This window comes from Nerophis ophidion, linkage group LG04 (assembly GCF_033978795.1).
Source record: "Nerophis ophidion isolate RoL-2023_Sa linkage group LG04, RoL_Noph_v1.0, whole genome shotgun sequence".
NCBI lineage: Eukaryota > Metazoa > Chordata > Actinopteri > Syngnathiformes > Syngnathidae > Nerophis > Nerophis ophidion.
The window spans coordinates 10086032-10113847 of NC_084614.1; the positions used below are offsets into that span (position 1 = coordinate 10086032).

Consider the following 27816-nt stretch of genomic DNA (forward strand, 5'->3'; position numbering starts at 1 on the left):
TGAGTCTCATTTGCAAGTATGACGACAATGAATTTCCCCCAGGGATCAATAAAGTACTTTCTTTTCTATTCTAAGTTGCAATTAGAGTTGCAGGTCTAAGCGTAAGAGAGCAGTTGTGTATAATCTATGGTGGGTTTTTAGTTAACCCAAAAAAGTGGTAATACTTTGAGTATTGTACTTATAACGCAACATCCTTTTGATTGCAAAATCACTGTAGGTTTGATTGAAATCGCCATGTGAAATCACAAATGCTAATCAGTAGCATGTCAATAGCAAAGCCAACGTATATTAGCATCAAGCTAGTACATTTTTAGTTTATTGGCATTGAAAATGGCGACATTACCTCGAAGTATATTGGCTGAGTACGCTCTCAGTGCAGCTGGAGTGATCAGCGAGTGCAGTCAGTGCTAAAAAAGGAGCGCCTTCAGTACCAATCACTAGTCAAAGATGGATTTCAAAACAAACACACAAACGAATAAAAAGGAAGAATGGTAAAAAAAAAAAAAAAAAAACCAAATGTAACCACAAAAACTAAAATATTTTGGTAATTAGATCAGAAAAGTGTATAAAGCTGATTAAAGGCAAGATGGATGAAAAGAGAAGATGCGACATGTACGACCAACATTAAGGACTAGACCAAACGCAACTACCATGGATGCGTAAGAAATGCAGAAGATTGAGTAAAAGCGATCCATTGTATTCATATTTTTGCGTTTCTGGAGCAGATTAATTGGATTGAAAAATGTTATTACAGAAAAAATTGCTTCAGTTTTCATACAATTCAGTTTTAGTCTGACATTTATATATGATTCTAACAAAGGGATTAGCCAAGTACGAGCCCCCAATTGTTTTTTTATAGGCCCTAATTACAAATCTGCCGCATTGTGGCTCAGCAGCATGCAAAGGTTAGAAACAATACCTGTCAATCAAATCCAAATCGTTTAAGGACATCTGAGGAGTTTTCACTTGAGGGTCAACATATCCCTTGAATATTTGAGCCATCTGATGATTGACTTATGAAACAATCTCCTAATTCCACCAACAATCAACACAGCAAAATCAAACTCGATCAAAAAACGTTCACTCTGTTCCATGAATCATTCATGGCGCATTCAATCAGTGCCCCGCGTGGTGCTGGTCTTTGCCTAACGAGATGTCAAGCTAACACATTACCGCTAATTGCAGCATGATGACGGACGCGCTGCAAAGTAACCACGCAGATGTTTGCACTTGAGCAGTCAGGAAAAAAACGCGGTAACAATCTAAATTAGTGGTGTCCAAACTACGGTCCGTTGGCCAGGTGCGTCCCAGTGGTGTGTTTAATTTGGACCGTGAGACCACATGTTTAATAAGGAAGCTGACCTGCGGGGTACCTCTACTTTCATTTTAAATATCTGACAGTAAATCTGCTGCAAATTTGCCACCATCTGGAGGACAACGTATTTCAGGTTAATGACCATGAATTTATTTTTTAAGTCTACACAGCACAGCATTTTTTTATATACGACTCAATCCAAGACGCAAATGGACTAACACAAAAAGTCAGCACAAACAACCCAACCTGTTCACTGAACTTTGTGTGTATTATAAGAAACATCCAAGCACAACACATAATGGGGGTGGGGGAGATTATTATAAAATGTAGTCTTGTTTAGAGTCTCTACTGCTGCCCCTAAATCTCTGACAAAAGGCAAACTGCAGCGAGCACGACGTCACACTTGCTTGGCACTGTTGCTCCGATTGGACTTTCTCTTTGTAAAAATTCTGTCCACATCACAGACATGCTGACAATGCTCCAGATCTGACCAGCTGGTGTTAATGTTTTATGTTTGTGTGGTTTGGATTTAATCTCAGTTTTTACCATGTTTGCAAAAACACTGTCCGTGCCTGAAAGGTGATTGATAAAGGATAACGAAGTGTTTTCACGGGAGGTAAATCTTATTGGAATCGTGCCGTTTAATATAAAATTGGTAATAAAAGTTAAAAACAGCATCAGACTTTGTGTGATTTCTTCATACATAATGTTACTTCAATTCATTTTCAAGACAAAAAAAATTTATAATAAATTATTTAAGGGGTGGCAGTAATGAAAAAGCTGTGGTGGCGCGTGACATTCAATTAGATTAAGCGGAAGTCCTGCATGTATGTGGGCGTAAACACATACATGTAGGAAATTGATACAAACCAATAACCGATATTAACTTGAGAGATAAGAATACATCGTTTGGCGAGCCTCTGGATGGATCTACATGTAATATATAGATCGGTCAATGTCCGATTGCAAAGTCATGAATCGGTTGATCGTAGACCTGATACGAAATATGGCTGCGCTAATCTTGCGAGACTTCTGTGATGACGTAATACAAGAGTGCCGCTCTCGTTTGCGGCCGACCACGACAAAGCAACATCATGGCTGACAGCATCCAAAAAAAGAGTTCACAAACAATGCCCCTCCCGAATTTTAAATCTAAAGTGTGGTAAATGTTTGGATTTTTTATTTTTTAAGAATGATCTCTGAAAGGGACAAGCGGTAGAAACTGGATGGATGGACAGTTGGATAAAAGTATGGCCATTTTTTATGTTTGGAAAGCAGCGATAAAGAGGAGGCAGCACGACTAATCCGAGCACTCACCTGTTGTGAAGGCATCAAAACACAGGCCGGCGATGAGGGAGCTAAGATTTCCAGCTCCAACTGAGTCACAACCCTGCGAGGTAAAGACTGCATTTACTATACTCTTCAAGACCTAGCTCAGAGCTGCCAAGCCGCACGCTTTGAGCATGAGAGTCACGCAATTTAACCCTTAACACTTGACATTTCTCACGCTTATATTTCCCCTTCCATTTATTATCAATATTAATTTTTTGTATAATATATAAACTGTTTCCTCCCGTAGTTCCAGTATTTCTGATTGTCTTACCGACATAACCAATCACAGGCACGGTGGGAGTCCTGTCGCTGGCCGGCCTGATTGCGTGGGACCGGAGGTCCCTTGTTCCCTGGGCACCACGCCTGCTGCTTTGGGTTGGGCTCTCTGGGTGGCTGGAGGCGTACTTGGGCTCTCTGGGTGGATGGAGGCGTACTTTGGCTCCCGTACACACTGGGAGACAAATATATTGTACATACAAATACATACTCATACATAATGTTTCAAACAAATATACTGACTTACGTACATGCACACATTGGTACTTAGCTACACACACACACACAGGGACATACGCTCCCACATACATCCACACCATTCACTGTACAAAGATACATATACATGTACATATAATGTTCAAATAAGTATACATACTGTACATATACATTCACTGTACAAACATACATATACACATACTGTACATATACATGTACATATAATGTTCAAATAAGTATACATACTGTACATATACATTCATTGTACAAACATACATATACACATACTGTACATATACATTCATTGTAAAAATATATACATAATGTACATATACAAGCACACATGGATACATACACTCATGCACATAATCACGGTTCATCAAACATATATTAACAATGTTCCCCTAGGAGAAACTGGGTAAAACATGGCACACTGACAAAGCTTAACTGAATGTTACTATAACAATCTACAAAGTTAATACGTTTGCTTCTATTTCTTCCCCTCCATTTATCTGTTTATTTTTTTATTCAAGTTATCATTACATATATGCATCGTTGCATTTCAAACTATTTTATTATTGATAGAAGTAATTATTATTATTATTCATTATCAACAGTGCTATTTCTATTGGTATTTGATTGCTCCATTTGTAGTGAAATAATGTTCATTGTCATTTCTGTGTTATTAATATTTACTTCACCAACTGCTTCTCTGCTATTACTTTTCATATCATATTTGTACATATTGTATTTGCCGATGTTTCTGTTGTCTCTGTCTTGTGCCCGCAATTTCCCACGTCTTTCTTTTTTTTCTTCTTTCTATCCCGTCCTGCTCCAGTCTGGCTGCGCCAAACATTAATATAAATGCAATTAATAAAGTCAGATACAAATAAGGCAACAGGAGAAGCATCCCGCACTTCTTTAGTAAAGTAAATCTGTACTGCAGATATGGGCATCTACATCAACACTATGATCTTCCTGAGTGGCTGGAAAGGACCCCAAAAAAAAAAAACTGTTACAGACGAATCCATAAATTATTTTGCCTAAATCTAGCAAATCAGGGAAGACACCACACAATGTGAACCAATCAGAAGCAACGTAGAGCAGGTCTTTGCGTCTTTATTTTGTACACTCACCTCAGCGCAGTGTTGTCAACTTGGCGACTTTCTGGCTAAATCTAGATTCTTTCCAATTACTCTTCGTGATTCTTTCTCAACAGCGAATAGCGATAAATCGAGCAATTTGTTTTTGATGTTTAGAGGCATGAAAGCACCGAACAATAATGTCCTCAACGTAAAAGCGGTGCTGCTGTGAGCCTCCCCTCACAGGCGGTCCTGTCTACTGAATGTCTGCTCTTAGACAGCTTGTACTGAAAATAAATTTCCTTGTACTTTTAATGACAATGAAGTCCATTCCATTCCGGTCACAGCAGAGAGAAGACACACCTACTATGTGCAAAGCTGCCGCGGTTTCTGTCTTGTTTGATATGTAAATGTTTCATCACTGTCACGCTTTGAATAAAAACAAACCCATCGTTCATGTCAATGAGCCAGTCAGTAGATTTGGTTCATCCATCCATCCATCCATCCATCATCTTCCGCTTATCCGAGGTCGGGTCGCGGGGGCAGCAGCCTAAGCAGGGAAGCCCAGACTTCCCTATCTCCAGCCACTTCATCTAGCTCTTCCCGGGGGATCCCGAGGCGTTCCCAGGCCAGCCGGGAGACATAGTCTTTCCAACGTGTCCTGGGTCTTCCCCGTGGCCTCCTACCAGCTGGACGTGCCCTAAACACATCCCTAGGGAGGCGTTCGGGTGGCATCCTGACCAGATGCCCAAACCACCTCATCTGGCTCCTCTCGATGTGGAGGAGCAGCGGCTTTACGTTGAGCTCCTCCCGGATGACAGAGCTTCTCACCCTATCTCTAAGGGAGAGCCCCGCCACCCGGCGGAGGAAACTCATTTCGGCCGCTTGTACCCGTGATCTTATCCTTTCGGTCATGACCCAAAGCTCATGACCATAGGTGAGGATGGGAACGTAGATCGACCGGTAAATTGAGAGCTTTGCCTTCCGGCTCAGCTCCTTCTTCACCACAACGGATCGATACAACGTCCGCATTACTGAAGACGCCGCACCGATCCGCCTGTCGATCTCACGATCCACTCTTCCCCCACTCGTGAACAAGACTCCTAGGTACTTGAACTCCTCCACTTGGGGCAGGGTCTCCTCCCCAACCCGGAGATGGCACTCCACCCTTTTCCGGGCGAGAACCATGGACTCGGACTTGGAGGTGCTGATTCTCATTCCGGTCGCTTCACACTCGGCTGCGAACCGATCCAGTGAGAGCTGAAGATCCCGGCCAGATGAAGCCATCAGGACTACATCATCTGCAAAAAGCAGAGACCTAATCCCGTGGCCACCAAACCGGAACCCCTCAACGCCTTGACAACGCCTAGAAATTCTGTCCATAAAAGTTATGAACAGAATGGGTGACAAAGGACAGCCTTGGCGGAGTCCAACCTTTGATTTGGTTCGTTGGTGAATATCTCAACTCTTCAGCCTTTTAATCAAATTTGATAATCTAACATTTAACAATGTAAAACAAATAATACAACTAAACTAAAGAGCGGAAAGAGCGATCAATCCATACCCAGTATGGATCGGTTGATGTCCGGTTGGAGAGCCATGAATAGGGTGATTAAAGCTCTGCTGCAAAATATGACCGCTCTAATCTTGCGAGACTTCTGTGATGACGTAATACGAGAATAACAGTCCCGTAGACAGATAGCACCAAAACAGTTAATAAACAATGCACCCCCAAATATTAAAATCTAAAGGGTGGTAAATGTTCAGATTTTTTTTTTTTTTTTTAATAATAATCAATTGGATATAAAAGTATGGCTATTTTTAACGTTTGGAAAACAGCAATTAAGTAACGGCACCCTAACTAGCCTGTTGCGGCACGGAGACACTCAAGCGGGCAACGAGGGAGCAAAGGATGCTAATGCTAGCAGAGCTAAAATCTGGCAAGACAAGGACACTGATATAAAAGACTTACAGCCCCAACTTAGCCACAACTCTGCGAGGTAATCACAGCATCTACTACACTGTTTATTGTGCTCAAGATAAAGACTTAGCTGCACAGTAACCAGCAGAATGTCACTTTGAAAAGTTTATTAATTTCTACACTAAGATCCCGTTTACACTAAGCCGGATAAGGTTATCCAGAGTAAATCCCACCTAACCTTATTCACACCCACACACACACGTCATTTATTTTTCTTTTCACCATGCAAAGCTTACATCTGCATCACATTGCATCGAATCGAAATGTTTTAAAAAGTATTGTCAGTGAATCGTATCATAACCCATGTATCTCGATGCATATCAGAGATGCACACCCCTAATATATATAAAAATTGTTATTAGGGTTGTATGGTATATACTGTAGTACTGGTATAGTACCAGTATACGGGTATTTTAATTTTCCTGAGGGAACTCTCCCAAAGGAATCAATATAGTACTATCTATCCATCTATCATTGCGGTACTAATGATTAAAAAACGGTACTATACTCTGAAAAGTGCCAGTTCTCTGGCATGACGCCGCATTGACACGTCATGACATTGCTGGTTTTACGGGCAAAGGAGCATGTTCGGCAGCGGACAATCACAGAGTACTTACAAGCAGACAGTGTGTAAACAGAAAAGGGAGAAGGGACGCGTTTTGGCCTGAAAACTAAAGATAAAGGTGAAGTTATAACACTGAAACGCCCTCAGGAAGATATGCTATAAAATATGGCTAGTTAGCTAGCGGCGAACGTCCATCCGTAGTCGGCAGTTTTTTAGCTACTTGTAAATCACAAATCCTCGCCTCCATGGCGACAAATAAAGTATGCTTCTTACAAGGATCATTATCACTGCAGGACGAGGAATAGCTAAACATGCTTCATTACACACCGTAGCTTACCGGCATCACAATGTAAACTAATGCCACGGGTGGGTCTACACCTAACATCCACTGTAATGATACCAAGTACAGGAGCATATCTAGTCGATACTTATCGTTCAAACTTTTTTCCTTTTTTTAGAATTAATATTATGTTTATTAACTCAGAAAACACGTCCCTGGACACATGAGGACTTTGAAAATTACCAATTTATGATCCTGTAACTACTTGGTATCTGATCAATACCTACATTTGTGGTATCATCCAAAACTAATGTAAATTAACAAACTGAATAAGTGATTATTACATTTTAACATAAGTGTAGATAGACCATGTTGAAATGGAAATAAAACATTAACAGTAAATGAACATGTGAATTAATAATAATTTTTTACAGCTTGTCCTTTATAATTTTGACAAAATAGAATGAGAAATGACATCAAATGCAGTGTTTCCCCCAGAATATTTGTTAGTTAAGGTGGTGTATCTCCACGGGCAAGGGGGCATCGCCCGGGAAAGGGGCTGGGTGACGATATACAATATATATTTCAATACTATTTACCTAAAGTAAAAACAAAGCACAAAACAGTCCTAGTTACCTGAGATACTAATTGTCATTATTTTGACTTAGTAAAAACTAAGACAAAATAATGACTGAGTCAAATTAATGATTTACTGTAAATAAGCGTTTGCGATAAGTGTTTGGGGGAAAAAAAAAAAAAAAAGAGTTAAAAGTGGGGCCACATGCTGACATATGCTCAACTCATCATGCTTAATTTATTACAGCATTTGAGAAGCATGTAGATGATGTTTATTATGTACAGTAAATGTTATATTTTTATCAACATGCGATAGCAGGGAAACTAGGCTGCTACATTACTAATGATTAATGTAACTATAGCTGAAAAAATAGTACAATAGCAATTGGAGAGACTATTCATTCCTGAACACCATGGAGTTCATGTAGGCTTTATGATGCACTTACATTATTACTCTATCAACTATCAGAGACATAAACTCTTCATTTAACATTATGTCAACGGGCTCATAGTGATGTTACTAGTAGTTGACTGGGAGGTGTTAATTATCATTTGGAGAGAGTCAGCTGCCTGATGCTCACCTGCTAAACACATTTCTGCTAACCCGCACCGTCTCTCCTCTCTGCCTGCATCTGCCGTGAGCACTGACTCCAAGTGCTCTGAATACGCGCTGCTGATTGGCTGTTACCGCTCTGAATACGCGCTGCTGATTGGCTGTTACCGCTCTGTGTGTAACCAATCAGATGGTTGTGTGGGTGGGACAATGCTGGGTGCTGCAGAGAAGCACTGACAGAGGCAGTATGAAGCATAGCAGTTTGTTAAGACATTAGTTTAGCACCAAATAATAATATAAATGCATTTAATAAAGTCAAATACAAATAAGGCAACAAGAGAAGTATCCTACACTTCTCTTTTGTAAAGTAAATCTGAACAGCCGATATGGGCATTTACATCAACTATATGATTTGCCTGAGAAGCTGGACAGGACAAAAATAAATAAATAAAAACTTTTTTTTTTAATTAAAAAATGTGAGACTTTAGTTTAGGCGGTGGCTCTTTGTTGTTAGGGCGGCCGCCTTAACAACAAAGCGCTGCGGGAAACCCTGATATATTACTGCATAAGTCAGCAGACAAATTAGGAGCCTTTGTTTGCTTACTGACAACTAAAAGACAAATTGTCTAGTATGTTCACTATTTTATTTAAGGACAAAATTGTTCTTCAATTGCAATAAGAAATATATGTTTAATGTACTCTAAGATTTTTTGTTAAAATAAAGAAATAATGCCATTTTTGTGGTCCCTCATTTAGAGAAGTATCGAAAAGAATCGAAAGACATTTTGGTACCGGTACCTTGTGGATCATTAAAGTTTGTCTAAGTCTAAGTATCGAGACAACCCAAATTGTTACTTTACATGCAGTTTGCCAAATTTTTTAGCCCAATGCATCCCTCATCTCAAAAAGTTTAAACATCCCTGGTCTAAGTCAACGTATGGCGGCCATCTTGTAATGCCTTTTTAGAGGGCCAAAGCGAGTTTTAAGCACTTAAGTCAAAAGCGAAAAGACACATGGATCACCCTTGCTTCCTGTTAAAAAGGAGATTAATGCGACGGCTCGAGGGCATCCCTCAACAGGAAACGTCTGACATTGTAGCGCGGCCAATTGAATGTGCTTAGAAAAAGGACGCGTGAAAGATGGCGTGTGTGCCCTCATATTTCATGTATTCACGCTGAGGAAGCTTCCTTTTGCAGCTTGTGTAAAGGATGAGGAGGGACGCCTGATGGAACATTCATCAACTCCACGCCATCACCTTCTTAAAAATTCATCGAGCTATTTTTTTTTCCTTTCTCACATTTGATTGCAGAATTTTGTGAGTCACAAGGTTATAAAAAGTTGGACATAATAATACACAACCTTAATCCAACCTGAGATCAAAGGCAGGCGCTGATGCAACATGAAAATGGAATACTTTAAACACCAACAAACAAGTTTGTGTCTACAGTCACAGCTATTTCAATAATTGCTTTCGCAGTCCCGAGTCAAATTGTATGCATACCAACAAGTCCGGGGGCGATTCCTCACCGGGGGCAAGCAGCAAGAGAAAGAAAGCATGTTTGATGAGCTTGGAAGTAGGGCTGGGCGATATATCGATATACGCGATATATCGCGGGTTTGTCCCTGTGCGATATAGAAAATGACTATATGGTGATATTTGAGTATTCATTCTCACGCAGTTGCTTTCAGCTGCGAGCATTACACAACATGCTCTTCCCCACTCCTTCTTGTGTCTCCTTCTCACAGACAGCAAGCGCAAAAATTTACACACGTCACATACGTATACGCCCTCACGGAGAAGAGAGGTAGCAGACTGGGGAACGTTAGCTGTGATGCTAGCGAAGCCATGCGAGTGGTAATACAAGAGAAAGAAGGTGCGAATGAAGGAAAAATTAATTCCCAAGAAAAACAGCAGGGGGTCCATCGTCTGGCAGTGGTTCGGCTTCAAGCGGGAAGATGTCGAATAGCCAACTTTAATTTGTCAAGTGTGGGGTATAAGTAGAGGTGGGTAGTAACGCGCTACATTTACTCCGTTACATCTACTTGAGTAACTTTTGGGATAAATTGTACTTCCAAGAGTAGTTTTTATGCGACATACTTTTACTTTTACTTGAGTATATTTATAGAGAAGAAACACTACTTTTACTCCGCTCCATTTATCTGCAATCAGGTCGCTACCCGCTACTCTTTTTTTTTATCGATCTGTTAATGCACGCTTTGTTTGTTTTGATTTTGTCAGACACGCATTCAAAGTAGGAACTAGGCATGCCTGCGTTTCACCAATCACATGCAGTCACTGGTGACGTTGGACCAATCAAACAGAGCCAGGTGGTCACGTGACCGTCACACGTAGAACCTGACATGTTGAAAAACTTATTGGGGTGTTACCATTTAGTGGTCAACTGTACGGAATATGTACTGTACTGTGCAATCTACTAATAAAAGTTTCAATCAATCAACCAATCAATCGAAAGTGTAAAGGAAAATAGACACTTTTTATTTCAACCGTACTTCCCATCAAAAGCCTAAAGACTGATCGCACAGTTCCTGTCTTCAAAATAAAAGTGCCGCTCAATCGCGCCTGCGCTAACAAAATAAGAGTCTCCGAAAGCCAGCGCAAACTAGCAAGCTACGGAGTTTGCCACCAATGTATTTCTTGTAAAGTGTATAAAAACGAATATGGAAGCTGGACAAATAAGATGCCGAAAACCAACGACTTTCATGTGGTAGACGGAAAAGAGGAACTTTTTTTCTCCTCCATTCGAAAACCGGGACGTTATCAGCACTATACTGTCTGATTCCAATCAATGCAAGTCATCAGAATCAGGTAATACACCAACTTATATTCTTGTCTTCATTAAAGATAGGAATCTATACGTTAAACATGCATGTATATTCATTAAAAAACCTTCAACATGTGAACAAAAACGGCAAAATAAATCAATATAAATTATATACTGTATATATAAATGTATATATATGTATACATACATACATACATACATACATATATATATATATATATATATATATATATATATATATATATATATATACATATATATATATATATATATATATATATATATATATATATATATATATACATATATATATATATATATATATATATATATATATATATATATATATATATATATACATATATATATATATATATATATATATATATATATATATATATATATATATACATATATACATATATATATATATATATATATATATATATATATATATATATATACATATATACATATATATATATATATATATATATATATATATATATATATATATATATATATATATATATATATATATATATATATACTGTAGATATATATATGATGTGTATGTATATGTATATATAAATATATATGATATGTGTGTACGTACATGTACATATGAGGTAGATCACCTCGACTTGGTCATTTATTAAGTAGTTGATTAACGTTGAAAAACTTATTGGGGTGTTACCATTTAGTGGTCAATTGTACGGAATATGTACTGTACTGTGCAATCTACTAATACAAGTTTCAATCAATCAATCAATCAATCAATGAATGCCTACGGAGCCCATGGTGCTGTTAAGTTATTGTGGCTCAATTTGCCTTAATTTTATTTTTATTTTAATGTATTATTACTTAATATATATTGTTTTAGTTGCTTAAGAGATATTCCTGGCTCTGAATTTGCTCATTGCTATTTTTATGTTTTTGTGCATTATTTGTTGCTGTAATCATTAAACGAACAGGTTACTCATCAGTTACTCAGTACTTGAGTAGTTTTTTCACAACATACTTTTTACTTTTACTCAAGTAAATATTTGGGTGATTACTCTTTACTTTTATTTGAGTAATAAATCTCTAAAGTAACAGTACTCTTACTTGAGTACAATTTCTGGCTACTCTACCCACCTCTGGGTATAAGCGTTGCTACGAAAAGTAGCATTACTGCTAAAATGTAGCATCATTTGAAAAGTCACCTGCCAATAACTTTAATAAATACAGTTTTGGTAAATTGATTTACCATATTTTTCGGATTATAAATCGCTCTGGAGTATAAGTCGCACTGACCGAAAATGCATAATAAAGAAGGAAAAAAACATATGTTGCACTGGAATATAAGTCGCATTTTTGGGGGAAATTTATTTGATAAAATCCAACATCAAGAATAGACATTTGAAAGGCAATTTAAAATAAATAAATAAAGAATAGTGAACAACAGGCTGAATAGGTGTACGTTATATGAGACATAAGTAACCAACTGAGAAGGTGCCTGGTATGTTTAAATAACATATGATGGTAAGAGTCATTAAAAATAACTATAACATATAGAACATGCTATACCTTTACCAAACAATCTGTCACTCCTAATCGATAAATCCCATGAAATCTTCTTCCTCAATGTCGCTTCAAAACAACTCTGCCAACTCCAAAGGTATGCGCCGCTTCCTCTTGTCGTTTTCACTACGTCCATCTTGTAATCTGCAGTACATGATTTCCTTTTCGGTCCAATTTGTGTTCAGCCCTTCTCAGTTTTTATAAGTTACCGCCAACGATGAAATGATCCATTTTAATAGCTATGGCAGAAGCATATAGCAGTTAGCGTTCCATGACCAACAATGCACTTCTGCCATACCCCTACCCCGCCAAATTCTTATTGGTTGACCTGTATGTGACGATTGCTGACGATTGGTGACATTTTCTTCGTCTTTTCCGCGAATGAGATAAATGATATTTGATATTTTACCGTAATGTGTTAATAATTTCACACTTAAGTCGCTCCGGAGTATATGTCGCACCCTCGGCCAAACTATGAAAAAACTGCGACTTTTAGTCCGAAAAATACGGTAGTTGTGATTTCCTTCTCTGCATGAAAGTTTAAAATGAGCATATATTAATGCAATATGAAGAAGAATGTTATAATGTACCCACACTAGCTTGAATGTAACTTAGATATTGTGTTTCACTTTGAGTCACTAGAGAAAAGAGCTATACAAATATAATACACTTCACTTCACAACTAACACAGCGCCTTTTATTACGGTGCGCTCTATGGTCGCAAAAATACGGTATAGTGCAGGGGTCCCCAAACTACGGCCCGCAAGCCAGATACGGCACACCAGCGTCCAAAATCCGGCCCGCGAGTCGTCCTGGCTAAAAAGTAAATATAAATTGCTTTTATTTATTTTTAGATTATAATTTTTTTTAATCTGTCCTTTTTCGCCCATCCAACAATCCATTCTCTACCGCTTGTTACTGGGTCTCCTAGACAGATAAGGCACGCCAGCATCCAAAATCCAGCCCGCGGGTAATACCAAGTAAAAAAAATATATATATATCTACACACAGTATATTTATTTTTTTAATTATTGTGTATGTGACTATCATTGGCCCTTTTAACTTTTAAAATCCGGCCCGCGGGTAGTCCCGACTAGAAAAAAAAAAAGATGTTTTTGTTTTTTTTAATTATATTTTTTTCTAATCTGTCCCTTTTCGCCCATCCATCCATTTTCTAATGCTTATTCCCTTTTGGGGTCGCGGGGGGCGCTGGCGCCTATCTCAGCTACAGTCGGGCGGAAGGCAGGGTACACCCTGGACAAGTCGCCAACTCATCGCAGGGCCTTTTCGCCCATCCATCAATCAATTTTCCACCGCTTATTACTGGGTCTCCTAGGCAGATACGGCACGCCAGCGTCCAAAATCCGGCCCGCGAGTAGTCCAGACTAAAAGAAAAAAATGGTATTTTGACATTTTTTTTAATCTGTCCTTTTTCGCCCATCCTTCAATCCATTTTCTTACGCTTGCAATTGGGTCTCTTAGCCGCTCAAGCAAATCATATTGTCAAAAAATGCATTTTCCCAGCGGTAACGTGACGTCATCACGTTTGCGCCACAAAGGCGGCAAGCACGCAATCTTTCAGTCAATTAGTGCACGACCCGGAAGAAGAAGCCGCTGAACACCAACGAAGAAGCGCCCACCGCCGGAAGTGTTAGCATAGCCGAGCGAGTCAGTCAAGCATGGATAGCGGGCGTTGACGGTCGAAAGTGTGGCTTTATTTCACAAAAAAAAAAGTGTTTTCATGAGGTTTCCTGCAGCATCATACACTTATGTGTAAATGTGTTTTCATGAGGTTTTCAAAAATAAAGCTCTCTTGATGAAAGTGTACCCCTGTGAAAATGTATTCATAATTTATAATATTTATATTCAAGTTCATAGATTTGATATTTATATTCTTGTTGAAAACAGCCCTGTGAGGAATGTAAAGTTCATAAAAAGTTAATAGAATTAAAATTGATGGAGAAATATCAGACTATTTCATTCAGAAAGACTATAGGTTAGCTAGCTCATTTAAAATGTCCTAAACTTTTTTTTGACCCTGCCTTTTTTTTTTTTTTTAAAGAAAGAATCGGAATCGAGAATCGTCAGGAATCGGAATCGAAACAAAGAATCGGAATCGTTCGAATTCAAACGATACCCAACCCTAATGATCACGCGTATGATGACGCGTGCGCGTGACGTCTCGGATTGTAGCGGACATTTTTTTCCAGCCCGATCCAAGCTATAAGTAGTCTGCTTTAATCGCATAATTACACAGTATTCTGGACATCTGTGTTGCTGAATCTTTTGCAATTTGTTCAATTAATAATGGAGAAGTCAAAGAAGAACGATGGAGGCGGGAAGCGGTGTATTGCAGCTGCATTTAGCCACACAAACACAACCGGGTGTTTCCTTGTTTACATTCCCGAAGGTGAAGCTTTACTATGGAACAGAGCGGTAAGGCGAACATGGTTCCGACCACATGTCAACCGGCAGGTTTCGGTGAGAAAATTGTAGTAATAGGTCAGCTCTTATCGTAGACATGAGCGGAGCTTGCGTCCTCCTGCAGCTGCGGACTCTTTTACCTCCTTCCACCGGAGACACTGGCGGTCACCACACCCGTGGCCACACCCCTCCGATTTTCAGGTACAAATATAATCTCACTAAAACACTAGTAACACAATAAGCAGATAAGGGATTTATCCTAGTAAATGTGTCTAATAATATCTGAATCGCTCTCACTGCTCTCGCCTTTTTTTTTTTTTTTCTAGTCCTTCACTCTCACTATCCTCATCCTCGCTCAAATTAATAGGGAAATCGTCGCTTTCTCGGTCCGAATCGCTCTCGCTGCTTGTGGCCATGATTGTAAACAATGTTCAGATGTGAGGAGCTCCACAACCCGTGACGTCACGCGCACATCGTCTGCTACTTCCGGTACAGGCAAGGCTTTTTTATTAGCGACCAAAAGTTTCGAACTTTATCGTCGATGTTCTCTACTAAATCCTTTCAGCAAAAATATGGCAATATTGCAATATGATCAAGTATGACACATAGAATGGACCTGCTAACCCCGTTTAAATAAGAAAATCTCGTTTCAGTAGGCCTTTACGTTTTTACGTTCACAACACCTGAATGGTTTTATTCACATTGACACTTAAATGAACACAATTAAGTGAACGATTAGCCAAGATTGGGCAACTAGCTTGCTAAGCTTCAGGGCTATTTACATTCCACTCACCAGAATTGCATTCGACCAAGCACAAGATCCATAGGAACGACATTCAACAAAATGCAGTCTTTCAATGAAGTAGGACACCTTTAAGAACCAGAGTGAAGTTTTAACAACAATACTTACTATAACTCAACAGTTAACAATTAGCCAAGATAGCTTCAACTAGGATGGTAAGCTACAAGGCTAGCATCATTCCACTCACCGGAGTTTCCGTCGACAAAGCACAAGACCAACAGAAGTCACCTTCGAAAATGTTGTCTTTCATCGAGGTACGAACCCTCTAAAACCAAAAACTAAAACCAAAGTGAAGTTTGAACAACTTTCTGAACGTTAATTAGCCTGAAGAAAAAAAACCTGTGTTGCTCTCACACTCGCAATCAATGACGCGGCACTATTTGCCTGTGACGCATGCGCACTCTGCTGGTGGAACATGAGAATGACATAATTCAGGGGTGTCCAAACTTTTTCCACTGAGGGCCACACACGGAAAAATTAAACCATGCGGGGGCCGTTTTGATATTTTTTTATTTTCAAACCATAACAAAATAAATGGATTCTTTTTTTTTTACCTTTAGGACTCCCAGGGACCATAGAGCAGGTGTGTCCAAAGTGCGGCCATTTGTGGCCCCCAGTTAATTTGTTAATGGCCCCCGGCCCATTCTAACAAATAGTAAAATAAAAATTTAAAACATAAAAGAGTGTAATAAAAGAGTAAACAGTGACATGTAACAAGAAAAAGTTGCAGTGTTGACACTAATAACACAAAGCTGCTTAAGTAGAAGCATTTAAGTCTCATCTTAAAACTCATTTGTATACTCTAGCGGAGGGGTGTCAAACTCATTTTAGATGGGGGGCCACATGGAGAAAAATCTACTCTCAAGTGGGCCGGACTGGTAAAATCACGACACGATAACTTAAAAATAAAGACAACTTCAGATTGTTTTCTTTGTTTAAAAATAGAATAAGCACATTCTGACAATGTACAAATCATAATTTTGTCGGGGTTATTTACACTTACATGTTGCGGTTAATTCCACGCTATATATTTTTTTGTCGTTATTTATACTTTTTGAATAATTTATATGATAATATTGTATTTATGTTGCAATTGCCGTTTTGGCGTCATATGCTTTGTTATCTGTTTGGATTAGGGGTGTCGAACTCATTTTAGATGGGGGGCCCCATGGAGAAAAATCTACTCTCAAGTGGGCCGGACTGGTAAAATCACGGCACGATAACTTAAAAATAAAGACAACTTCAGATTGTTTTATTTGTTTAAAAATAGAATAAGCACATTCTGACAATGTACAAATCATATTGTTGTTAGGTTTTTTTTACGCTTACATGTTTGTGTTATATTTTTATTTGTTGTTATTTATACTTTCTGAATAAATTATGTGATAATGTTCATCAGTCAACTCATTGGTGTTCATTTTCAATGTATCAAAATAAAAAATAAAAATATCAAAATCTAATTACAGCAGGCCCTGCGATGAGGTGGTGACTTGTCCAGGGTGTAGCCCGGCTTCCGCCCGATTGTAGCTGAGATAGGCACCAGCGACCCCCGCGACCCCAAAGGGAATAAGCGGTAGAAAATGGATGGATGGATAACTACAGCAAGTTATTTATGTACTTTGCTCATTTTCCACGACTAGTGCACTAACATAATGTGGTTTATTTTTATTTTTTTACATATGTAGCATCATCTACAAAGATACAAAAAAATTGCTATTGCGACATCCAGTGGACACATTCAAAACAGCAGTTTCTTTCATTAAAAAATGTCGACCAATTGTTATACTCATCCCGCGAGCCGGATAAAACGTACGTTTGACACCCCTGCTCTAGCCTTTAAATAGACTCCCTTTTTAGACCAGTTGATCTGCCGTTTCTTTTCTTTTTCTCCTATGTGCCACTCTCCCTTGTGGAGGGGGTCCGGTCCGGTGGCCATGGATGAAGTACTGGCTGTCCTGAGTCGGGACCCAGGATGGACCGCTCGCCTGTGTATCGGCTTGGGACATCCCTGCGCTGCTGATTTGCCTCCGCCTGGGATGGTTTCCTGCTGGCTCCGCTGTGGACGGGACTCTCTCTGCTGTGTTGGATCCACTTTGGACTGGACTCTCACGGTTGTGTTGGATCCACTTTGGATTGAACTTTCACAGTATCATGTTAGACCCGCTTGACATCCATTGCTTTCGGTTCCCCTAGAGGGGGAGGAGGGGGGTTGCCCACATATGCGGTCCTCTCCAAGGTTTCTCAGTCATCATTGTCACCGACGTCCCACTGGGTGTGAGTTTTCCTTGCCCTTATGTGGGCTCTACCGAGGATGTCCTTGTGGTTTGTATTGTGGTTTGTGCAGCCCTTTGAGACACTAGTGATTGAGGGCTATATAAATAATAATTGAGTGATTGATTGATTGAAAGCTGCCGTGCGGACTCTTACTGACCTGCTGAAGGCTCCAATTACTTCACTGGAACAATTTCACTTTCAAATATTTGGGGGGGATAATAGTGCATATTTTGTGCAAAACAAAGTTTTCTTTCACAAAATCGGCATCAAACAAACAAAAAAGTATGAAAAAAAATATAAAATCTTATAATCAAGAGATCTACAGATTTAAGCGTTAAAATTAAAATAATATAAATATACATTTGGCTTATTTTCAACACTTATTCTTTTTTTATTGTTATGAATTATTGACCTATTAGGGTTCCAATTACTTCACGTCAAATATTCCACTTTGAAATGTTTTAGGGGAAAATGTTGCATAGTTTGTGTGCTTGTCATATAAATAAGGGTTTTGACATAAAAGCCATAAACATAAAAAACTAAATAAAAAAAAATGTTCTAACGACAGACGGACCTGAAGTTGATCTCGAGATTCAAGCGTTAAATGAAAAAAATAATAATTTGACTCTTTTCTAACATTTTTATGACTGAGACCCTTCCGGGGACCGGGGACCAAATTTGATGAAAGCCATAAAGGTAAAAAAAAAACAACAACTATTGTATTGTTTTTAAAAAATAAAAATATCAAAATGGCCCCCGCATACTTTGATTTTTCATTCTGCGGCCCTCAGTGGAAAAAGTTTGGACACCCTGCCATAGAGGGTCTCTGTCATTAACATGTTAAAAACAAGTCAAATTATTATTTAAATTTTTTATGTAACGCTTACAGTAAATCTCTACATCAACTCCAGGTTGATATAAAGTTAAAAAAAAAATGCCTTTTAAGTCAAAGACAACTTTGTTTTTTATAGTAAAACTGAAATATGCAGTATTTCCCCCATTGCCCAAAACATTCAGAAAGCAATGTTTGATCTGAATTAATTGGAGCCCTAAAAAGATCAATAATGCAGGACACCATTGATTTAAAAATATTATTTCTGAGTAATCACAGTGAAAAAAGAAATAAAATCCCACTAAAAATCTTTAGGATCCAAAAGGTTCCCCCACTCATAAAGTGATACATTTTTATTATTATTTGTGTTACTTTCAACACTTAGTTACGAGATCAACTTCAGATATATTTGTCGATTTTATGTTTGAACTATTATTTTGTTTGTTTTATGCTCTTTTGTCAAAGAAAACACTGTTTTTATATGGAAACCACACAATGTATGCACATAATATTTTCCACATAAAACATTATAAAGTGAAATATTTGAAGTAATTGGAGCCTTGAATAGGTCAATAATTCCATCCATCCATCCATCCATTTTTCTACCGCTTATTCCCTTTCGGGGTCGCGGGGGGCGCTGGCGCCTATCTCAGCTACAATCGGGCGGAAGGCGGGGTACACCCTGGACAAGTCGCCACCTCATCGCAGGGCCAACACAAATAGACAGACAACATTCACACTCACATTCACACACTAGGGACCATTTAGTGTTGCCAATCAACCTATCCCCAGGTGCATGTCTTTGGAAGTGGGAGGAAGCCGGAGTACCCGGAGGGAACCCACGCATTCACGGGGAGAACATGCAAACTCCACACAGAAAGATCCCGAGGCTGGATTTGAACCCAGGACTGCAGGACCTTTGTGTTGTGAGGCAGACGCACTAACCCCTCTTCCACCGTGAAGCCCGGTCAATAATTCATTATAAAAACATTTTTTTTAGCATTGGCAATAAGAGCAAAATAAAGAAAGACAAAAGAAAAACAAACAGCCTGCATGGCAGCTTTGTGTCAACATTGCAACTTTTCCCCAGTAGATTTCACCTCATTCTACTTTTTTTAAATTTATTTTTGCAATAGCATTTCCAGAATGTGTGGCGGGCCGCTAAACAATTAGCTGCGGGACGCAAAAGGCCCCCCCGGCCGGCACTTTGGACCCCCCTGACATAGTTCAATCTTGTGATACACCTATTAGGAAATGTAATGAATGGGGTTTACATCAGGATTCACAGCCCAGTTTTATAAAGAGGGCATACGAGGTGTGATAGGAAGCCAAGTTACCATGACATCCACTGTACAGAGTTGATGCAACTTTTTCACTTCCGATATTGGAGCCTTGAAAATTGGTCTTTATTTAATCAGATGAGAAATCAGCAGGACTTTGAGTACATCCTTTCTTGATTTTGACACACACACACACACACACACACACACACACATACACGCGCGCACATACACACAGCACTGTTGAAAATAACAAAACATGGCATGGCTTTGAGGATTGAGGGGAAACGCCACCTTTGAGGCGTTCACATTTGAGAATAACCACATTTAATGCTATCTAATGATGAAAAATTAGTATGAAACATATAAGATAGATGTAAAAAATTTAGTATGAAACATGTATTTTTTTTTTTTTTTTTCCAAGATGGCGCTGCTGTAGTGGCTGCTGTAGGCAGGAGCTCTGTGCTCTTGTGTCATCCTTTTGTGTTTCCCTCTTGTTTTCATGTGGTATATTTTTTTGCATTTTGGTCCGGGACCCTTTGGGACTGTGTGACAAGGGGTGGCACTTTTGTGACCTCTGTGGTGCTTTTTTTTTTGTGGACTTCTGGATCTGCTTCCCGGGAGCCTTTTGGCCATGGAGACCAGCTGCAGGGTCTCTGCTACACCAGAGTCTGTTTGGATGTACTGGAGGAGATGCGGATGACGGGACAGGACTGTGGAGCTAGCACTGAGCTACTGGGACGGAGAGGCTTCGCGGTGTCTTGACTGGGTGAGCAGGTGTCGGACACCTCGGTCACCTTGGACGTATCCTCGCTCATCCATGCGGACTGGACACTGGCCGAGAGTGGAGTCGGCTGTCTTGGTTGCTTTGTTGGGTCTGCTTCTGTCTCTGGCCATGCTCCCTCCACCCCAGCGGATGATGGCGTGGAACACCGCAGAGGCCACCACAGTGGATATGTTTCTTTTACTTTTTATTCATAGCTGTATGTAGAAGTGTCTGGTTGCATCAGCTGCTTTAATGTCTTTAATGTCCTCTGTGTTCTTTGATTTTTGATGTTTCCCTCTTACACACATGGAAGAGGGACGTGTACTATGGCTATGAGTTGTTGTTGTTTTATTTTTATTTATTTTTTATTTTTTTCCCTTGGCCTCAGTCTGCACCCCCACTCCAGGGCCTAGGCTAAGACCGATTTTTTAATTTTGCTTTAATCTTCTATTTTTTTCTTCCCCCCCCTTGTTTACCTGTATGTCATCTTTTTTGTAAGAGGCGCTGGAAGCCGGCAGACCCGTCAGCGATCCTGTTCTGTCTCCCTGTAATGTTTGTCTGATCTTGAATGGGATTGTGCTGAAAATTGTAATTTTTCTGAAGGAACTCTCCTGACGGAATAAATAAAGTACTTTCTATCTATCTATCTATCTATCTATCTATGTAAAAAATCTGGGTATTATCTTCGACCCAACTCTCTCCTTTGAGTCACACATTAAAAGCGTTACTAAAACGGCCTTCTTTCATCTCCGTAATATCGCTAAAATTCGCTCCATTTTGTCCACTAAAGACGCTGAGATCATTATCCATGCGTTTGTTACGTCTCGTCTCGACTACTGTAACGTATTATTTCCGGGTCTCCCCATGTCTAGCATTAAAAGATTACAGTTGGTACAAAATGCGGCTGCTAGACTTTTGACAAGACCAAGAAAGTTTGATCATATTACGCCTGTAGATGGCTCACCTGCACTGGCTTCCTGTGCACTTAAGATGTGACTTTAAGGTTTTACTACTTACGTATAAAATACTACACGGTCTAGCTCCATCCTATCTTGCCGATTGTATTGTACCATATGTCCCGGCAAGAAATCTGCCTTCAAAAGGCTTATTAGTGATTCCTAGAGCCCAAAAAAAGTCTGCGGGCTATAGAGCGTTTTCCGTTCGGGCTCCAGTACTCTGGAATGCCCTCCCGGTAACAGTTCGAGATGCTACCTCAGTAGAAGCATTTAAGTCTCACCTTAAAACTCATCTGTATACTCTAGCCTTTAAATAGACCTCCTTTTTAGACCAGTTGATCTGCCGCTTCTTTTCTTTCTCCTATGTCCCCTCCCTTGTGGAGGGGGTCCGGTCCGATGACCATGGATGAAGTACTGGCTGTCCAGAGTCGAGACCCAGGATGGACCGCTCGTCGGGACCCAGGATGGACCGCTCGCCTGTATCGGTTGGGGACATCTCTACGCTGCTGATCCGCCTCCGCTTGAGATGGTCTACTGTGGACGGGACTCTTGCTGCTGTCTTGGATCCGCTTGAACTGAACTCTGGCGGCTGTGTTGGAACCACTATGGATTGAACTTTCACAGTATCATGTTGGACCCGCTCGACATCCATTGCTTTCGGTCCCCTAGAGGGGGGGGGGATTGCCCACATCTGAGGTCCTCTCCAAGGTTTCTCATAGTCAGCATTGTCACTGGCGTCCCACTGGATGTGAATTCTCCCTGCCCACTGGGTGTGAGTTTTCCTTGCCCTTTTGTGGGTTCTTCCGAGGATGTTGTAGTCGTAATGATTTGTGCAGTCCTTTGAGACATTTGTGATTTGGGGCTATATAAATAAACATTGATTGATTGATTGATTGATTGATTGATGATGGATGTAAAAAAACAACAAATAAATAATATATTGATAAATTAATAGAAACATAATAATGAGAGAATAATAGTGGTATTAATAGCAATGACTAAATCAAAAAAATACAACAATAAAAATTGAAAAATATAATAAAATATTAAAAAATGTGATGGTATGGGTGTGTATTAGTGCCCTGTGCAGGCACCATTAAAGCTGAACGGCACATACAGGTTTTGGAGCAACATACGTTGCGATCGTTATCATGGACGCCCCTGCTTATTTCAGCAAGACGATGCCAAGTCACGTGTTACAACAGCGTGGCTTCACAGTAAAAGAGTGCGGGTACAAGACTGGCCTGCCTGCAACCCAGACTTGTCTCCCATTGAAAATGTGTGGCGCATCAGAAACCCGAAATACCCCAACAGAGACCTCGGACTGTTGAACGACTTAAGCTGTACATCAGGTGGGGGGATGGTAGAAAAGGCTTAATCAAGTGAAATTACTCAGAACAATTATGAAAAACGCTAAACTTATGCTGTTCTTAAATTAAAGTGGAGTGGTAATTATTATTATTATTTTTATTTTGGTTCTAGTGGCCCCAATAATTCATAAAGTCGAGCTCATGGCGGAGTAAGTTGAATGATGCGGACATGTGTTGCAGTTTTAGACTGAGCAATTATTATGATGATGTCTAGCTTGTGTGCTATTGTGTGCTTGGCTGTTGTGTAGCTGCGAGCTCATAGTGGCTTATATCCTCGCATGTTTACCTTTTGTAAATGGCTAAAAGAGAAGACATTCTGTGCTTATCGGAGGGCATTTGGATGTGTGAATCATTGGGCACCAATCGATTCGGTTTCACGATTCCTATGCGATTCTTCACTCAAATGGATTCTTGCAATGTATTATTTGGTGTATTAATCATAATGGAACTATTTCAAAACAGGTTACAGGTTAGAAAAGCTCCTTCTGGTTGGATGGAGATGTCTTTTTAAAAATCTATTCTTATATTCATCATTTATTTTTATAAAATGTTGAATCTACTTAGAATTGGGACCAATAAGAATTGTGATTTAGACATGAGCACACAAAAAAAGACGTGGCAGGAGTCCCAGTATTGGACCTGATATTGTAGATTTGTTTTTTGTTTTTTTAGCAGATATCTATTACGGCTAAGTTGCAGGTCGTTTCCCCAAGATGCAGACGAAACTACAGAAGCAGCGTGCAGGTAGGACAATGATTTGTTCTTCATAAATCAGTGCAGAATACAAAAATGCAGGGAAAAAAAAAAAAAAAACAGAAAAAGGTGCCGATTGCACGGGAAGCTTTGGCAAAGCTGACGGAAAAGCTTAGCGTCGAAAACAAGAAGCAAGGATCATCGAACGTAACTGGTCCGAGAAGCAAAGAAGACAGCCAGACTGAGTGTGGCGAGAAGCAGGAATAAATAGCTCTCTGATTAGTGCCCGAACACTAATCAGAGGCAGGTGAAAATAATCAGCACCCATGGCAACCAAAAAAAAACACAAACCCAGGGGTGCTGAAACAGAACAAAGGGAGTCTTTAACTAAACAAAACATGATCCAGGCAATTGATCATGACAATATCAATACTGGATTTTAGACACCCATTGTAATGACAAGCTCCATTCACATTATCCATCCATCCATCCATCCATCCATCTTCTTCCGCTTATCTGAGGTCGGGTCGCGGGGGCAACAGCCTAAGTAGGGAAACCCAGACTTCCCTCTCCCCGGCCACTTCGTCTAGCTCCTCCCGGGGGATCCCGAGGCGTTCCCAGGCCAGCCGGGAGACATAGTCTCAGTCCCATTATAATACTTTTTGCAGATGATGTGAATTATATATATTTATGTGAATTATATTTATATAGCGCTTTTTCTCTAGTGACTCAAAGCGCTTTTTACATAGTGAAACCCAATATCTAAATTACATTCAAACCAGTGTGGGTGGCACTGGGAGCAGGTGGGTAAAGTGTCTTGCCCAAGGACACAACGGCAGTGACTAGGATGGCGGAAGCGGGAATCGAACCTGCAACCCTCAAGTTGCTGGCACGGCCGCTCTACCAACCGAGCTAAACCGCCCTGATGGCCCTGATGGCTTCATCTGACCGGGATCTTCAGCTCTCACTGGATCGGTTCGCAGCCGAGTGTGAAGCGACCGGAATGAGAATCAGCACCTGCAAGTCCGAGTCCATGGTTCTCGCCCGGAAAAGGGTGGAATGCCATCTCCGGGTTGGGGAGGAGACCCTGCCCCAAGTGGAGGAGTTCAAGTAACTAGGAGTCTTGTTCCCGAGTGGGGGAAGAGTGGATCGTGAGATCTACAGGCGGACCGGTGCGGCGTCTTCAGTAATGCGGACGTTGTACCGATCCGTTGTGGTGAAGAAGGAGCTGAGCCGGAAGGCAAAGCTCTCAATTTACCGGTCGATCTACGTTCCCATCCTCACCTATGGTCATGAGCTTTGGGTCATGACCGAAAGGATAAGATCACGGGTACAAGCGGCCAAAATGAGTTTCCTCCGCTGTGTGGCGGGGCTCTCCCTCAAAGATAGGGTGAGAAGCTCTGCCATCCGGGAGGAACTCAAAGTAAAGCCGCTGCTCCTTCACATGGAGAGGAGCCAGATGAGGTGGTTTGGGCATCTGGTCAGGATGCCACCCGAACGCCTCCCTAGGGAGGTGTTTAGGGCACGTCCAACCGGTAGGAGGCCACGGGGAAGACCCAGTCCCATTATAAAGTGTTTAATTAAGAGAAAGAGGAAACTAATGTATTTGTGGCACAAATAAACACTTGTTTGTTGTAGAAGCTGCAGTATTGTCGTTGAAAAAACAGGCAACCTATTTGTTTTCTTTTCTTAACTGCCCCTAAAAAGTGAAGGGCAAAGAGGGAAGGTAAAGGTAGAGCGCTGCAGAAAGAGCCTGCAAACATTTGTTCTGTTTGATTAAACCCGGCCGGGCGCTCACTATTGTGTCGGTGTGGCGGAGCGGGGAAAGCGCCGCTGAAGGACGTCCTCCAGCTTGGCGGAAGATAATCTTAAAAGGGGCGGGCTAAGGGTGGGGGGTGGGGGGAGGCTCGACGCTACATTCGCCGTGGTCAGAGGAGGTTATCAGGGCTCTTCTTGTTCAAATTGAATCAGGAGAGTAAAACAAAATAGGCCGGTGGCTTCAAAGGGAGCTGTGCGGTGGGAGGACACTATTTTGATTACGAGTCGGAGTGAGAACAAGCAACAGCGTCTTACATAATCGCTCTTACAGTGAATGCTTCCGACGTCACGGCGAGCAGCGAGGGCCTACGTGCCCGTGGGGCACACACAACGCACATTCTCACTGGGCTGGACACGCAGCCAGCAGGCTATTGGACGGCTGACAATCAAAACATTCCACTCTTACATTGATGAAACCCTTTTCCCCCATAAGAAATAAAATTACCGACAATTTCGGACTTTTTTCCTACGCTTTGAACCCTGTGGCTTATGAAACAGTGTGGCTAATTTATGGATTTTTCTTCGGTGACAACCGTGGAGCAAATCATTTAACACATACAGACTGTTATGATCCGCTATCTGAATCATTCCATATTCTTGTTTTGTTCCAGTTTTGTATCATATTCTGTTGTTTGACGTTCTTAGTTCCTGTTTTAGTCGGTTTCCATAGTAACGTATTATTATCACCTGCCGTGGTTTCCAGACGCACACCTGTTTTGCTAATCACCATCCTTATTTAAGCCAGCCCTTTCTGTTCATTCACTCTCGGATCCTAATTTGCTTTCATGCAACAAGTGACGACTGCTATCTATGTTTATACTCGCTAGCTTTCGCGCTACGCCTTTATTTATCCCTAGCTCTCATGCTAGTAGCTTTTGTTTTACCTTTTGTGCCCTTGTGCCAGTGTTTCTGTTTACTAATCTGTTTTATTAGTTTAATAAATATTTATTTCTTACCATATGCTGTGTTCTTGCCCGACCGCATCCACGGAAGAACGAAACCGGCATCACCATGCCCAGCAAGCGTCACACAGACACACTTAAATGGTGTGTTATTGTTTGTGCTATGGCGCCATCTGTCGGACGAGTTCGCTCACTGCTGGTGCGGCTGGGTGAATGGTGAGTGTTTCCTGCTGTTGAAAGCTTTGAACCAAACGTAGAAGTGCCGTTCTGTCTTTTCATCGTCCATAGCGTTTCTGCTCGAAAGGATTCCTCAGTTTGTAAGTTTTACAATATAACCAAAACAATTCTTATTTAAAGTTAAAATTAAAGTACCACTGATAGTCACACACACACTAGGTGTGGTGAAATGACCCTCTGCATTTGACCCATCTCCTTGTTCAACGCCCCCGGGAGGTGAGAGGAGCAGTGAGCAGCAGCGGTGGCCGCGCTCGGGAATCATTTTGGTGATTTAATCCCCAATTCCAACCCTTGATGCGGAGTACCAAGCAGGTAGGTAATGGGTCCCATTTAATAAACCGTCCTATGTGTGATATCTGTAGGATTGTTTTCATGCATATCTGTACATCCTATCGTAATGTAATCAAGTGGAGCGTAGTTAGCATTACCCAATATGCTAACATGTTTAAGAGTGTCTTTGTTAGTATTATTAACTAACAATTGCAGTCTTTTTGTATTGTTTCAGTTCCACAAATTCCTGAATAAATTCACCAAGACGTCATCGTGGAGTTATTTGAGTCTGATTGAAGAGCCAGCATGCGCAGCTACTGCGTCCATGACAATGATTTCTGTTTTGTTTGATCAGCCGTTTTACTGCCGTAGAAACAATTAAGGTGTGTAAATAAACATTTATTTCTGTGTAAATAACTAATTTCACAACATATATGTGGAGAAGGGCGTGGCTTGCCGGCCTGCCGTGGAACGGGGTGTGCCAGGACCGGCCTCGAAGACAGCGACTGGTGGGTAGATTGCCCAGGTGGTCCTTGTTATCTAATCACCTGTCGCCTTTATTAGCAGCAGCCGTGATGAGACGAGTGGTTGGAGTTGGAGATGCTGCTGGGCAGACGCTGAAAAGACTTGGTGCTGGAAAGCAAAAGGC

The 27816-nt window shown here is 40.6% G+C and overlaps 1 protein-coding gene across 3 annotated transcripts in view; it reads right to left on the reverse strand.

Annotated features, from left to right (window-relative positions):
* gabbr2 (gamma-aminobutyric acid (GABA) B receptor, 2) overlaps window positions 1–16150 on the reverse strand; it is a 412418-nt gene extending 396268 nt beyond the window's left edge. The window contains exons 1-4 of one of the 3 annotated variants that reach the window (XM_061896996.1): window positions 15957–16027; window positions 15761–15838; window positions 2919–3098; window positions 2633–2705 (exon numbers count right to left, since the gene is read on the reverse strand). In XM_061896996.1, coding sequence (XP_061752980.1) covers window positions 2633–2705; window positions 2919–3098; window positions 15761–15792 — 285 coding nt within the window. In that variant the 5' untranslated portion in view covers window positions 15793–15838; window positions 15957–16027. Of the gene's footprint in view, window positions 1–2632; window positions 2706–2918; window positions 3099–15760; window positions 15839–15956 lie in introns of those variants that run through there. The other 2 variants (XM_061896997.1, XM_061896994.1) reach the window with 2 other exon arrangements.
* Window positions 16151–27816: the final 11666 nt, after the last annotated feature.